The sequence below is a fragment of the Bubalus bubalis genome, chromosome 5, assembly GCF_019923935.1.
Source record: "Bubalus bubalis isolate 160015118507 breed Murrah chromosome 5, NDDB_SH_1, whole genome shotgun sequence".
In the NCBI taxonomy this organism is placed as follows: Eukaryota; Metazoa; Chordata; class Mammalia; order Artiodactyla; family Bovidae; genus Bubalus; species Bubalus bubalis.
The window spans coordinates 48,732,617-48,747,975 of record NC_059161.1 but is presented as its reverse complement, the minus strand read 5'-3'; the positions used below and the strand labels follow the sequence as shown (position 1 = coordinate 48,747,975).

The 15,359-nt window shown below is 40.2% G+C and overlaps 1 protein-coding gene across 2 annotated transcripts; it reads left to right on the top strand.

The window, feature by feature from the left end:
- Positions 1-206: 206 nt before the first annotated feature.
- Positions 207-9,959, top strand: HNRNPU (heterogeneous nuclear ribonucleoprotein U). 2 transcript variants are annotated; one of them, XM_006063529.3, is made up of 14 exons: positions 207-1,078; positions 1,971-2,082; positions 2,168-2,241; positions 4,152-4,291; positions 4,852-4,951; positions 5,300-5,412; positions 5,722-5,985; positions 6,145-6,264; positions 6,590-6,718; positions 6,810-6,978; positions 7,234-7,488; positions 7,748-7,932; positions 8,300-8,371; positions 8,843-9,959. In XM_006063529.3, exons 1-14 carry the CDS (start codon positions 445-447, stop codon positions 8,894-8,896), a joined length of 2,421 nt encoding a protein of 806 aa, XP_006063591.1. In that variant the 5' UTR covers positions 207-444; the 3' UTR covers positions 8,897-9,959. The 2 variants fall into 2 exon arrangements, with proteins under 2 accessions (XP_006063591.1, XP_006063589.1); XM_006063527.3 differs by having other exon boundaries at positions 207-1,135.
- The last annotated feature ends 5,400 nt before the right edge of the window (positions 9,960-15,359 follow it).

Sequence of the window (15,359 nt, the reverse complement as noted above, 5' to 3'; positions counted from 1 at the left end):
AAGTGCTGGAAAGGCCAATAGAGGCTGCAGCGGGTCGGTTTAACTGAAGGCGGTTTCCACCTCCTCCATTAGCTCGGCCCCAATTGGAAGCGCAGTGCGCGGCGCCGCGCTCCCGGCCCGCCGCTCGGGCGGGGAGGGGTGGGGCGAGCGCGGGCGCTCCGCCGGCGCAGAGGCGGGGCGGCTATATTACGTGCGCGGTGCCGCCCCTGCGAGAGGACGTTGCGTGCTCGCTCGCGCCAGGCGAGTCTCCGCGTCTCCCTCGCGAACTCGGTGAAAGGAATTGGCGCCGTTCGACACCAGGCGGATCCGCTCTGCAGCACGAGCCCACCTCCAGCCGCAGCCGCAGCCGCCGCCCGGGCCGAGGAGCAGCCGCAGCCGCCGCCAGTGGCCGAGTGAGCGGAGCCGAGTTTGAGCCAGCGCCTAGCGGTGAATCGGGGCCTCACCATGAGTTCCTCGCCTGTTAATGTGAAAAAGCTGAAGGTGTCGGAGCTGAAGGAGGAGCTCAAGAAGCGGCGCCTGTCCGACAAGGGCCTCAAGGCCGAGCTCATGGAGCGTCTCCAGGCCGCGCTGGACGACGAGGAGGCCGGGGGCCGCCCCGCCATGGAGCCCGGGAACGGCAGCCTAGACCTGGGCGGGGATTCCGCCGGGCGCTCGGGAGCAGGCCTCGAGCAGGAGGCCGCGGCTGGCGGCGACGACGACGAGGAGGAAGAGGAGGAGGAGGAGGAAGGGATCGCCGCCTTGGATGGCGACCAGATGGAGCTCGGGGAGGAGAACGGCGCCGCGGGGGCGGCCGACTCGGGCCCGATGGAGGAGGAAGAGGCCGCCTCGGAGGACGAGAACGGCGACGACCAGGGCTTCCAGGAAGGGGAGGATGAGCTCGGCGAAGAGGAAGAAGGCGCGGGCGATGAGAACGGGCACGGGGAGCAGCAGCCTCAACCGCCGGCGGCGCCGCAGCAACAACCCCAGCAGCAGCGCGGGGCCGCCAAGGAGGCCGCGGGGAAGAGCAGCGGCCCCACGTCGCTGTTCGCGGTGACGGTGGCGCCGCCCGGGGCGAGACAGGGCCAGCAGCAGGCGGGAGGTAAGAAGAAGGCGGAAGGCGGCGGAGGCGGCGGTCGCCCCGGGGCTCCGGCGGCGGGTGAGTGCTGCGTGGTTGGTTGCGCGCGGCGGGAGGCCCGCGCGGGGTGGGGACCGTGCCCAGGCCTGCCGGAGCCCCGCGGGGGGGAGGGAGGAAACCCGCCGCGGGAGAGAGCACCCCAGGGGGCTGGGGACTGCTGGAGGGGGGCGGGCGGGGCGTGGGGAATCCCGGGTTAGGCGTGAGGCCTCGGCTCGGTGTGTGACGGCGGTGGCGGCGCCTCCATTATGTGGCTGGAGAGCCGGGGTGGGGAGGGGGGAGGCTGCAGCTGCCGCTGGAGGGGGAGGAGCCGCGGAGGCGCCGTCGCCCTGCGTGCGCGCGGTGCGGGCACATGTCTCGGGGGGAGGGGAGGCCCGGGGCCCCGGCGGCGCGCCGTGGCGGCTCCGGGCCGCGGTATTGTGCAAGGCGCGCCGGGCTCGGCGTGACGTCACTTCCGGCGGGGGGGGCGGGGCCGGGCGGAGCCCGCGGCGAGCAGTACAATGCGGCCGCGGGGAGCGCGGGCCCGGGTGGGGGGAGGGGAGTGCGGGCGGGGCGCTTCGGCCCCTCCCCCTTTCCTGAACACTCTGGGGTACACGTGGGCTCCGGGCCTGGGCCGCGCTAAATTTTCATGAGCTTTCTGGAATATTCGAGTGGACTGGCAAAATTAGCCATGTCCTTAGACTGCGTCACTGAGTCCAAACCGATTCCAAGCAGATTGTTGTTTGAATTCGCAATTGAGTCGTTGATTGAAATCACAATGTACAAGTCGAGCTTTAGGGAACCTCCAACAAGAAAGGGATTTTCTGCTTGTTGTGGCGGCGGGCCGTGGTGTCTTATACGGCGGTGTCATGTGTTGTAGGAGACGGCAAAACAGAACAGAAAGGCGGAGATAAAAAGAGAGGTGTTAAAAGACCTCGAGAAGATCATGGCCGTGGCTATTTTGAGTACATTGAAGAGAACAAGTATAGCAGGTAGAGGATGCTAACCTGGTTTTGGCGCCTGTTCACTATTCTTTGGTGGGGAAAGTTGTATCAGGAGACAATTCTGTCTTTTCAGAGCCAAATCTCCTCAGCCACCTGTTGAAGAAGAAGATGAACACTTCGACGACACAGTGGTTTGTCTTGATACTTGTAAGTGAAGCTGTTTCTTCCCCGTTCCTCCCTCAGTTATCAAATATGGTTTTTGGTTACAAAATGTTAGAAAACTTAATGCGTGTGAACGGTTCTTTTAAAATTAGATGGTGGCTTTTATTCAGATTCTGGTCACTTAATTTAGTCCAGCAGTTATATTGATAGTTTTAGAGGTTCCAGAAATTTGATTATTTTTTGGTATGATTTTAAAATTCTCATTTGTAGGAATGTGAAATGAATGCCAATATTTGACTGTCTAGCTAATGGAAATTTGTAAGACTACCTATAATTTGTCCCTGTAGGGTCTACAATAAAAGTAATGTCATTTTTTTATTGGTGGAATTATGTTAAGTGAGCTATTTGGGCCAGTTAAGTATTTATTAATGACTTCCCCATTAGCACATCACTATTTTCCCTATTCTAAAAGATTGTAATATTACTTTCTCAATAACTGCTCTTTTGTTCTCAATTCCAGTTCAGTAGCTGCTGCTTTAACCTAAGTTGGTTTCTTCCAAAGACCTGGGGCAGCAGCAGTGGGCTATCACTGGGCCACTAGCTTTCTTCAGCAGCGAATGGTATCAATGGCAGCGCTGTAAATACTGCTACTTTACCCAGTTGGGTTACAATTGAGTATGAGGAAGTATTGCAAACCTCTAAAAGGGCCTTGGCAGTCAGATTTCCTCATTTTTCTTACATACAAAATCATTGGTTTAGTATTTTGATCAGAAAGTACAATTGTATGATAAACAGAAAAAAGGGTAGAAATAATTGCTTAGAGGTAAGGTGTCATCCTGTCCTGTAGATCTAAGGAGTTGAATCTTAGATTCTCCTGTTTTGGAATACATATTTTATTTAGATGTGTATGGTAGTGTAAATGTAAGTCTTTTATTACATACCATTTACATATAGTCAATGTAGTGGAATCTTTTTTTTTTTTGAACTGCATATGGAAGAGTAGTTGAATGTTTTATGTTTAGTTGCATAAAATTGGTGAGCTATGAAGCAGTGATTTAGGAAGATAATGCTGTTATAAAAGGCTTTTTAGCTCATCAAGGGATACCAGTTTAAGTGCATTATTGGGTTCAAGTATAATTTGTTGAACATTCTATCAGAAATGTCAAGAGCAAAGGTTATGTGAGGAATTCCAGACTGTAGGTTTAATTTTATCTCACCAGTAAAACTTAGGAAAGTAGCTTTCTTAATTTAGTGTTGCCTCCACTGAGAACTCAGAAGGTGCATGCTAATGAGCCAGTGACCCAAAGGTAGCGAGGTTCAAGTCGTTTTGGATTTGGATTACTCCAAAGTGTGTAATCCTCCATTCTTACTAACAGGCAAATCTGGGGAAAGGGGACCTAAAATGCTGTAGTAATAACAGCACTGATGACCAGGTTTATATTGTATAGACTGAGATTGCCTACTTAACAAGTTTTAGCAAAGAGTTTAAGATCTAGAACCCCTGTAAAGTGAGGATCAACAGCTCATACTCTTTACTTTAAAATACTTGGTCATGGCCTCCCTTCAGTTTTATTGTGGCACTGGTAAATTCTACCTGGTCTGGCATGCTTCACTTTGATTTCCTGCTATCCTCTACTGCTTGCCTCTAAATCAAGGTAAAGAGCAGAGCAGGTATGTATAAATGTCACATTGTCTTGATTATTTTATATACTTAAAATACACATATACTAAACCTTGATATTTGGTAGCTGCATAGGTAGTGTACACTTCAGTTCATAATTTGGCAAGAATGACTTGGTGGGAGTGGGGTTTAAACTGAAAATTAGAACAGCATCTGCAAAAACGTAGTATGCGGCATTCAGAAATATGTGAAAATTTAATAACAGCTTGGTCTACATGGCAGATGTTTATAGTGGGTATCAAAAGAAGTAATACGGCATTTGATATAATTGCAGATAATTGTGATCTACATTTTAAAATATCAAGAGATCGCCTCAGTGCTTCTTCCCTTACCATGGAGAGTTTTGCTTTTCTTTGGGCTGGAGGAAGGGCATCTTATGGTGTGTCAAAAGGCAAAGTCTGTTTTGAGATGAAGGTAAAAGTAGTTTTGCGATGTTCTTTTTTTCTTAAGCTTTGTGAGGTTTTTGCCTGATGTTATTAGATATCAGTGGAACTTGTATTTTTTTTCAAGTTTTTGTGGGTTACAAGAGGGACTAACCCTTTGTTTTATAGTAGTTGAAGATGTTTGTTATATTAGAAGTTGCCATGTAGATAGAGCCAGCATACTTTTTATTTAGGGTGTTCATTTTCTATGAGGCACTTGAAAGGCCCACCAAAGGTTTGAAAAAATTTGGTTAGGCTCCAGTTTTTGTTCTGAGAAATACATGTTAAAGAATAAAGTTCAGTTGGTTTTGACTATTGAGAATATATAATTTCAACGTTTTCTTTTAAATGTGAATCAACCAAGTACATTTTCAGCTTCAAGTTATAAGCCCTTAATTTTTGAAGTTCTTGTAAATGTTGGGGGGAGTGTAAAGTTGGTGTGTGTCTGTACTTAGTAGCTGAAGAAGAATTAGCCCATTGCCCAAATGAAATAAACCAGGGTTGATTGAGGGGTTTATTTTCCTTGGCTCACAGTTTATCTTTGACTTTCAGGTTACAGAGAAGATCCCAGTGAGGCATTTATATACGAAAGATATTGATATACATGAAGTTCGGATTGGGTGGTCACTAACCACAAGTGGAATGTTGCTTGGTAAAGTTTCCATTTGAGTATCTTGGTACTCGTGAGTGTTCAGGGTTTGATTTCAGCAGTTAGCAGGCATTCTAAACTTTTTGCCTGTTTAAAATTTTAGAGATGAATAATAGTAACATGAGCACAGGCTAAATTTTAGCTTTTTTTTCTTTATAGTTACTTGGTTTATGGCTGATGGTTCAAATAGAATGTTATGTCATGCAATTTGTCAACTAGTTAAATAACCACTTAGCTTTTTTTTACCTAGTATAAAGTCAGTATAGTATACTCTTGAACCCTACATCTTGAAAAAATAATGGGTCAGTTTATTGTTTTGGAGACTTGATTTAATGAAAGTTATTTTCTTAGGTGAAGAAGAATTTTCTTATGGGTATTCTCTAAAAGGAATAAAAACATGCAACTGTGAGACTGAAGATTATGGAGAGAAGTTTGATGAAAATGATGTGATTACGTGTTTTGCTGTAAGTCATAGCTAAATTTCTATGTAAATGGCAAGTTATTAGATAAGATTATTTTAAAGTTATATCAATATCAACTTTAAATTACTGATTTATTTTGACTGAAAACTTAATATGAAGTTGATCCAAAAATCTAGTCTTTTTGGGTAGTATTTCTGTTTGTGGACATAGGTGCTTTAATTGTTCACACCAAGCTATTTAAACATACAACCTAAATATCCACAAGATAAGCTTTACTCCTAGGTTTTTTTTTTTTAAGAAGTGTTATAAGAAGCAGATTAAAACCCATTAATTTTTCTCTCCGATTAACAGAATTTTGAAAGTGATGAAGTAGAACTCTCTTACGCAAAGAATGGACAAGATCTTGGCGTTGCCTTCAAAATCAGTAAGGAAGTTCTTGCTGGACGACCACTCTTCCCACATGTTCTGTGCCACAACTGTGCAGTTGAATTTAATTTTGGTCAGAAGGAAAAGCCATATTTTCCAATACCTGAAGACTATACTTTTATCCAGAATGTCCCCTTGGAGGATAGAGTTAGAGGACCAAAGGGGCCTGAAGAGAAGAAAGATTGTGAAGTAAGTCACTGGAAAGAAATTTTTTTTGAAGTTTGGCTAAAGTTCTGTTTAATTTACTGCTGTACTTGTTCCCATCAAAAGTCTGTGGAAGTTCAAATGTGTAATCTGGGCTTTTGTGTATTTAAAAAAAAAATATTTAAAGAATTCTTTCCATTGTAGGTGGTTATGATGATTGGCTTGCCAGGAGCTGGAAAAACTACCTGGGTTACTAAACATGCAGCAGAAAATCCTGGTAAATACAACATTCTTGGAACAAACACCATAATGGATAAAATGATGGTAAGTAAAATGGGCTTGATTTCAGCATTTTTAAAAGACTAGAAGGTATTCTAGGTAATATTTTTGTTTTTATCCATTTTGTTTAGTATTTTAGAGAGAGGAGTTTGGGCAGTTAAATGTTGATGTAAGTAGGTGCTTTACCTGTAAGGTAAACTGCTTTCCTTCCAGTGACTAGACTCCATTTTCTGTAGAAGTTTTTTTAACTCAATTATCCAGTAGATAAAGATGAGCTGATTGGCATTGGGTGGTGTTACAGGATAAAATGTCCTTTCTTGTAGCATTGAGGAAAGGCAATGTTTAAATTTCTTTTCAATTTAAAAAAAAGGTGGCAGGTTTTAAGAAGCAAATGGCAGATACTGGAAAACTGAACACACTGTTGCAGAGAGCTCCACAGTGTCTTGGAAAGTTTATTGAGATTGCTGCCCGTAAGAAGCGAAATTTCATTTTGGATCAGGTAAGCTGTAACTTTGAAGTTGAAAAAACTGATAATTGTAGAATTAATGTTTGGGGTTTTAAACTTTTTTTTTTTTTTCTTTTTCTGAAAGACAAATGTGTCTGCTGCCGCCCAGAGAAGAAAAATGTGCCTCTTTGCAGGCTTCCAACGAAAAGCTGTTGTAGTTTGCCCAAAAGATGAAGACTATAAGCAAAGAACACAGAAGAAAGCAGAAGTAGAGGGAAAAGACCTACCAGAACATGCAGTTCTCAAAATGAAAGGCATGAAGTTCTGTTATGTTAAATATCCTGTGATTTGTATCTGTTAACTTAATGTCAGTAATAACTGTTTCAAGAGTTAAACTAACTGTAAATGAACATATATATCTAACTTGTGCTTGTAAGAAAATGTAAGTAAAATATGACTAGGTGTTGTGTGTTTTGCAAAAATTAACAGCTGATTGAGAGTTACAGGCTTCAGGGTTGTGAATGTGTATGTAATGGGTTTGTAGGTTAATATGATTTTATGTTTTGCAGGAAACTTTACTCTGCCAGAAGTAGCTGAGTGCTTTGATGAAATAACCTATGTTGAACTTCAGAAGGAAGAAGCCCAGAAACTTTTGGAGCAATATAAGGAAGAAAGCAAAAAGGCTCTTCCACCGGAAAAGAAACAGAACACAGGCTCAAAGAAGAGCAATAAAAATAAGAGTGGCAAGAACCAGTTTAACAGAGGCGGTGGCCATAGAGGACGTGGTGGATTCAATATGCGTGGTGGAAATTTCAGAGGAGGAGGCAAGTTAATTTTGAGTAGTATTTGGTCCAAGGTTGAAACAAATGGTACCCTTCTAGTTTGGGTCTGTATATTACTTAGCTGAATTTAACATAGGAAGCTTTTGATGTGCATTATCTTAGCTGTCTTGGTAAGCATCTAGGTTATGTTGAATGGTTAAACATTTTTCTCCTAAAATGAAGGAATGGTCCAAAAGAACCCTAAGTCTCATGTAAAGAAGGTAGCAACACACTATTAAATGAAACGTTTCTTGTTTTCTAGCTCCTGGGAATCGAGGTGGATATAACAGGAGGGGCAGTATGCCGCAGAGAGGAGGCGGTGGCGGCGGCAGTGGTGGCATTGGCTATCCGTACCCTCGCGGCCCTGTCTTTCCCAGCCGCGGTGGCTACTCAAACAGAGGGAACTACAACAGAGGGGGAATGCCTAACAGAGGGAACTACAACCAGGTAACCATTTACAATCTTTGCAGATGCTGATTTTCTATTTAATTTAGTGTAAAAGGTTAAATATGATGGGCAGCCTCAGTTAAGAGTTAAGAATACAGTGTATATGCATAATTAGGATAAAATGCATAAAATTTATTAATGTTAACTTTTAGGTGCATTAACTGTTATTAGGAGCAAGTCAGGTGTGATGTCTCATAGTGAATAAGTTAATCACCTGAAAGGAAACCCAGCAGAGTGCTCAGAGGTTCATGGCTGACTGCCCATCCATCCATTACTGCAGCCATGTCCCCTCTTTTTCCCTTGCCCCTTAGATAAACCTAACAACTTGTGTTCTGAGTTCTTTAAAGATTTTTTTTCTTTTTTGTAGAACTTCAGAGGACGAGGAAACAATCGTGGCTACAAAAATCAATCTCAGGGCTACAACCAGTGGCAGCAGGGTGTAAGTAATTCCTTATGTGCTTTTATGTACATTTAATTGTATTTTGAGTTCATAAGAATCAATCTTGAAAAAAGATCTTGTCCAGGGATCAAAGTGTTTATAAATAAGTATTACAGGGCAAGCTGTGAGTTGTATTGCAGTTGTAGCTGTATACTATCTTTTGAAGGCGAGATAGGTTGGAGTTTGCTGTAACTTAATATTTTTTAATAAAGTAATATTTAATTCATATGGTTTTTTTTTTTAACTGATAGCTTTAATTGTATAAACTAACCGAAGTCGTAATGTGTTTCCTTTTGTAATGTGTATTGATAATGGGATGTTAATACTAACTAAATCTGGCTTGATAAATCAGAGGAATGACAGGTATAAATTTGTTTCCAGCAATTACTCTGAATTAGATTGTCATTTCCTAAAAGCAATTTGAGTGGCTTATTGATGTTTTTTCTTTAAAAAAAAAATTTTCTCTTACAGCAATTCTGGGGTCAGAAGCCATGGAGTCAGCATTATCACCAAGGATATTATTGAATACCCAAATAAAACGAACTGATACATATTTCTCCAAAACCTTCACAAGAAGTCGACTGTTTTCTTTAGTAGGCTAACTTTTTAAACATTCCACAAGAGGAAGTGCCTGCGGGTTCCTTTTTTAGAAGCTTTGTGGGTTGATTTTTTTTTTTCTTTTCTTTTTTGTACATTTTTAATTGCAGTTTTAAAGTGAATCGTAAGAGAACCTCAGCATTGTGCACGATAAGAGAATGTGTCAGTATTTCAGGGTTCTACATTTTATCTGTAAAATGTGACTTTTTTTTTTATCACAACAAAAGTAAAATGTTGCTTTGTACCTGGTGTCTTTTATTAAGAATTTACTCCCCCCCATTTCTCACAGAGATAACAGTCGGGAGTCATTGTCACAATATAATAGAAATGTTAGCAACCAGATTCATGTAAGGACTTAGTGGTCCTCATGAATTGCATAAGACTCTGTACTGCTCATATTACACTCCATCCTCTCTGTAGTTTGCTGAGTAGTGGAGGGGTAAGCTAAATAGTAGTTTTTGACAGTAACTGGGAAGGCTCGCTCTTTTTAAGTAACAATGGAATTGGCATATTTGGGAATGAAGATAAAATTTGGAACTAAGATAGAGAAGATGGAGTGTATGTAGAAGGGCTGTTAAAAAATGTAAAACTTGGTTGCATTATTTGTGGAGGCTCAAACTTGTGAAGGTTTAAGTACCATAATTTTTCCATTTGTTCTGCATTTTGATTCTGAAAAGAAAGCTGGCTTTGCCCATTTCTTATTAAAAAACCTTGTTGTAAATCCAGTTGTCTAATGGGATCTATATGAAGTTAGCTATGTCTGTATGCCCTTCTCCCACAAAATACTGTATAACTAGTGTGCTTGTAGTAGTTAACTCCACCATCTTTGTAAGCTAATGAAATTGTGAGTCACCCATTTATATCTTAATTTTTAATCATGTCAGTTCTTGAATGGGTATCTCCTTAGCCTGCTGATTTCTTTTTCTTTCTAAAGAAAGTGGGTGGAGAAATTAATTTAGACGTTTGTTTGCAATAAAAAGAATTCATTTTACTCTTGTTTTGGGATTCTCGCCATCAAGGTTCAAAATCCCTTTATGAAACTCCCAAGAGGAGAAAATTTAAGTGTGTGCTTTCTGGACAGCTTATTCTTTACTCTGCACTTGGAACATTTAGGTTTTAAAAACTTAAATGTATATTGACAATTGACGTAAAATTATGAAGTTGAACTCTTCCCTTCCCCTCCCCCCCAGATGACTTTAAACATTTAATGAGGGGAAAAGGTACTGGCTGGGAGAAGTTAACACTCAGTTTACCATCTTTAGAAAATGCTAATGGCTGTCCTCAACTGATAATTATATTTACATTTATATAATACATGAAACTCTGGGAACAGATGCTTTTAGAAGCCATCATGCAAGCCAGTCAATACTACACAACACTGCTAACTTAACTGTAGTTATGTGATAACATTAGATCCCCTAATTGTAATTTTATTGGGTTTGCACAGAACACTTAATCTTCTAAAGGACCCTCACTTAAGGTGAGGAATCAGGAGTCAAACTGTAGAACTAAAACTTGACATCAGTTTAGTGTTTCATTGGTGTTACAGGTTTCTTCTGGTAAGTATAGGTTTGTTTATTTTTCTGACTGCCTAGATTTTTGTTTTAGCCATTTTAAGTCAGATTTTTAACTTCAGAAATTTTCTTGCTGAAAGATGAGCTGGAGTCGAGTTTCAGATGATGATGTAGGTTCCGTTGAGAATGTTTTGGTTGTAACACACTTACAATAGGAATACTTAACAGTATAAGATAGTGCCTCAAGGGCTTTTGTCTTTTTAGCAATTGCAACTATATGCATGAGCCTACTTTTCAGGATGCATCAGTATTACTAGGATTGCATAGACTTGTCCAGGGGGAAAAAGAAAGCTTTGTTGCTAATCAGTGTTTAGGTGTCCTAATTTAAGTACTATTGAAAAACCTTGGATATACTTTCTAGTTCAAAATTGTGTATTTTGCTACTCTAATCATTGCAATGGGAAAGTGATGGCCAGGGGACAATTCTGTAGGCTTGTTGTGCCTGTGTAGCACAGAAAATTTGGGAAAGAGAGATAAGAATGTTGATAGAAAATGTTAGGTTTTAAGAAGCATTTTCAAGGTCAGAATTACTGTTAACTATTACTATCTTCATTTGTATGAAATGAAACAAATCTAGAGAATATATAAGAAATTAAGAGGAGGGAGTGCACCATATAGCAAGCAAGAGAAAAAGTTGATGCCAAATTTGGCAGAACAAGATCTATAAACAAAAAACTTGGTTTACTGTTCACCTCTCCCCTTGCCTATATCCCCTCTATGGCAAGCAAAACTGGATAAATTTCTGAACAGATGTCCCAACTCCACCTTAGAAAACTCACCTGTGAGACTTGTTCCAAGAGATGCTGTCACTAGAAACTTTTGTATATAGTTGATTATACTTGCAATCATCCTGAGACAAGAATTGGATTAGATTGGTTACTTGTACAAAAACAGCATAAAGATAGAAATGATAAAAGTTAGAACTGAAACTGTAAAAAGTTACCTCTGTTGAACGGTTACATCTTGTTGCTCATACCTGGCCTTGGGTGGAGAGCTCCAGCTCTGATTGAAGAGCCTGAGACTTGACTTGTGGCCCTAATACACAAACAGCAAGGTGAGATCTTAGGATGAAGGCTGAGTCCAACCAGTTTGACACTGAAGTGACAAGCTACGTTAAATGTAGAAAACAAGCTCTCGTTTGCCTTAGGATCCTGTCTGAAAATAAGGAATGAAACTAGTTTTAAATGCTAGCAACAGGTATTAAGCTTCTTAAAAACAATTTTTTTCAGGGAAAGATTACTCAGTATTTTTCAACTCTTGCAGAATTTACATTCATGGAAAGATTGTGCCGCGTATGCCTCAGGTGTGGGAGTTGAATTGACATGATTTCCTATGAACTTAATGTTTGAACAGGCTTTTTATCCTAGGATTGTTTTTTTAACAGGTTCCATTGCACAAACAATATTTTGATAGTATTTAAGGCAGTGGTGCAAACACCTTTTACATAGGAAGATTGTAGATCTGGAAATGTGTTTCTGATGTGTTTTGAAAGCCAAAACCAAGATAAATATATTAAGGAGAAATTAAGGAAGATATAAACTTGTATCTTGGTAGTCCAAGTTGAAGTTTATGGTATTTGACACACAAAACATTTCAGTTTTCATAATTCACATATAACTTAAAATGTCTCTCTTTAAAAAAAAAAAGTGGAGCCTGTAGGACAGAAAAGTCATCCACTTTTCAACCCCCCAGAAGACTCATTTTGGAAGGAACCTGATTCTTCTAAAGCCATTTTTCTAAAATTCTTAAGATGTTTGAATCTAAACTTGTTCATATTTCTGGGGCTCTGGAGCTCAAAAAAATGGGTTTAGATTTTAGCATTTTAGTAACACATAATGAAAGTAAGGATGTGTGATAATGACCTGGCAGTAAGCTGCAGTGCTTAGTTTATGTGTTGTAACTCTCTTACACATGAGTTTTAAAGAACCATTAGTGCTTTAAGAAGCTTAGCAGCTGCTTCAGATCTCTTAAAGCTTGGGATTTACCACTCATGTAAACCTCAGTCTCTTAAATTAGTTGCCTTAAACTTAAAAGAGTTGAGAGTGCAATATTTTTGTGATAGTGGAGAGCCTTTTCCTTGTATCATTTTGAGATGTGACTTTGGCCATCAGTCCCCAACTCCTATACTCAAACATGCAGGTAATAGATGTAGCCAGTTTAGTGCTTGGAGTTTTATTTGGGGTGTTCTAATGCCCAATTTTTAACTTAGTACTATTAATCGTACTACATGTACTTGATTACAAGACAATAAAAATACATTGTTCCCCTAACTACTGTTGAAGTGACATTTATCTTAACTAGTCCTTATTAACCTTGATAATAAAAAGTAAATCCTTAAGAATTAATTTGGAAATGACCTACTGGACTGGTTGGTTGTAGTGTGTGTCCTTGAGTGTGTTGCAATAGAAAAAATTAAAAACTATGACCTTAACATTAATTTTAAATTACAAGCTTATACATTTGAACAGGTAGTAACCTAATTTTTAAATTCTGCTAATCTTGGTGGTCACAGTAGTGACTTTCAACCATGGAAATAGGTGGACCTTAGAAAATAGCTTTAGGTAGGAGGGTAATGGCTAACTAAGATAAACACTTAAGTGAGAGTATATACATACATACGTGTATATACTTTCACATCCTAGCCGATCAGAGATTCAGGTGATAGGTTACGGTTTAGTTTGCCCGAGGAATTTAGTCCATGAGGAATAGTAAACTGAAAATAGGTAGAAATATTACTCAAAAGGTTAACCTAGAATACTCAAAAAGGTAACACCTGTACATGATGTGATCAGGTTGAAAATGTGCTGTCCACGTGAGAAGCTGAATAAGTACTGTTTGACATGTAGACAGTTGGTAGTTTCCCTTGTGATTGTGGGTCCAATATTATGGGAGTGAATGTTGCAGGTAACTGTTAGGCCAGGACATCTGTAATCTCTGGTTAGATGAGTTATTGGGACAAGAACTTAATCATGTACTTAATGTAGTCAATTCTAGTTACTTAGGAATATTCTAATTTTTTTCTCCTTACACTAGGAATCAACATAAACTTGGATCTTGACAAGGAACAGGGGTTTTGCTTTTAAATAAAACGGGATTTGTTGGTATGAGAAACAGTTGAAAGTGATAGCATAACAGTCCAGGCAGATGGATATGGGAAGGTTCAGGTTCAGTTCCTTAAATGTTTGAGTTAAAATCAGCACTCCACCAGTGGCACAGCAGTTACTGCTGCAAATGTTCAGTTCACCTTGGGGATCTGCACAAGTGGACACTGTAGGGACGACAGGCTTGGAAGGCTAGCATCGAGTTTGGAACCTGTAAACACCGAACTGCTTGTTGCATGTTCTTCCTGCCAGTCCTCTGATACTCCCATTACATGATCTTACAGGAAGTAAAAATTAGTTTTGGCTAGTAAAATATTTTACACTTGCCAAGCACTTGAGAAGCATTGCCACAAATTAGCATTAGCCGAAAAATCTTTTAAAAATAAAAGCAATCAAGAACTTTGAGATATAGGCACTGTAGACAGCTTGCATGGCATGAAATCTTCAACGTATTCAGGCATACATAGAATGAGAACAGTTGAAGCTTACTTGAATGACAGGATAATCTTTTACCTTAGCTGTTATTAAGGTACCCTTTTAGTTGTAGTTAAGGGAGATGGGAGAGTCATGGTCAAGAAAAACAGAAGATTCCAACTTACTGTTTTTTGGTGGTTTTTTTTTTTTTTTTTTTTTTTGAAAAATAAAGCAAATGATAATGTGCTGATTTAAGTTTCATCTCCTTTTCCTTAGTCTGTCCATGTGAATGTGCTGTGTGGAAGAGTAAAAGGGCCCAAGTAAATGTGTTCCAGTGATTCCAATAGGTATTCCAAATTAATTGCTGCTTGTACGTTTAACACTTGTTATATTGGGCTTCCAGGGTCTCACCTTAACTAGAACTCTTAAAAAGACAGGAAAGGGAGAAATTAGTAACTAGGTGGGTAGATCTGTCTATAATTAGAAGGAAAAAAAAGTTCTAATAGCTCCTTTGTATACCTGAAATGTGAAGCATATTTAGTAGAATGTTAGTTGGTGGTCCTCTTGCAGAGATTAGAGGCAGTACATGCAAATAGAGCCAAGTCATTTTGAGATTATCTCATTCTAATGGTTCAGATTCCTTCTGTTTAATGTTTTGTATGTTTCAACACCCTACTTGTAGTTTAAATACTTAAAGTATTCTAATGCAAAGAGATGCCTATGTCCTTGGGTTCCCACAATCCTGCAACTATGGTAAATGCACAAATAAGCAGCTTATAAAAACTTCGAAAACCATCTTTTGGATGATGAGGTGGTGAACATTTATATCAAAAGTCCATTAAACCAGGAATTGAAATCTAAGGCAAGGACTTTGATTATGCTAGTTCAGAAGCATGTATGAAACTAGGAAGAAATTTCCCTCACTACATACTTCAGAATGTGTTTTGGTGAGATGAGAGGACTGGGGTGCTATACTGACGGGAAATAAAAAGATCAGGATTTCCTCAGTCAAATACAGTTTTATTCTGTCAATCTCTTAATGGCTTTTGAAGAGCAGACAGGGTAAAAGGTAAAATTCACAACCCTTCCTTTATTGGAGGAAAAAACCATAAAAACTAGGAAAATGTTTTTAAAGGAGGCTTAGAATTTAGATAGCAAAACACATTTCATTTCACAAGACTTGTCCTCGGGGCCTAAGGAGGAAGACATTTTAATAAAAATTGACCCTGTAGGAAACCAGTTTGTGTTGATTTGAATATCCTAAGGGTGGGCCATAAAATAGGTGTTTCCTAACCTACAGAA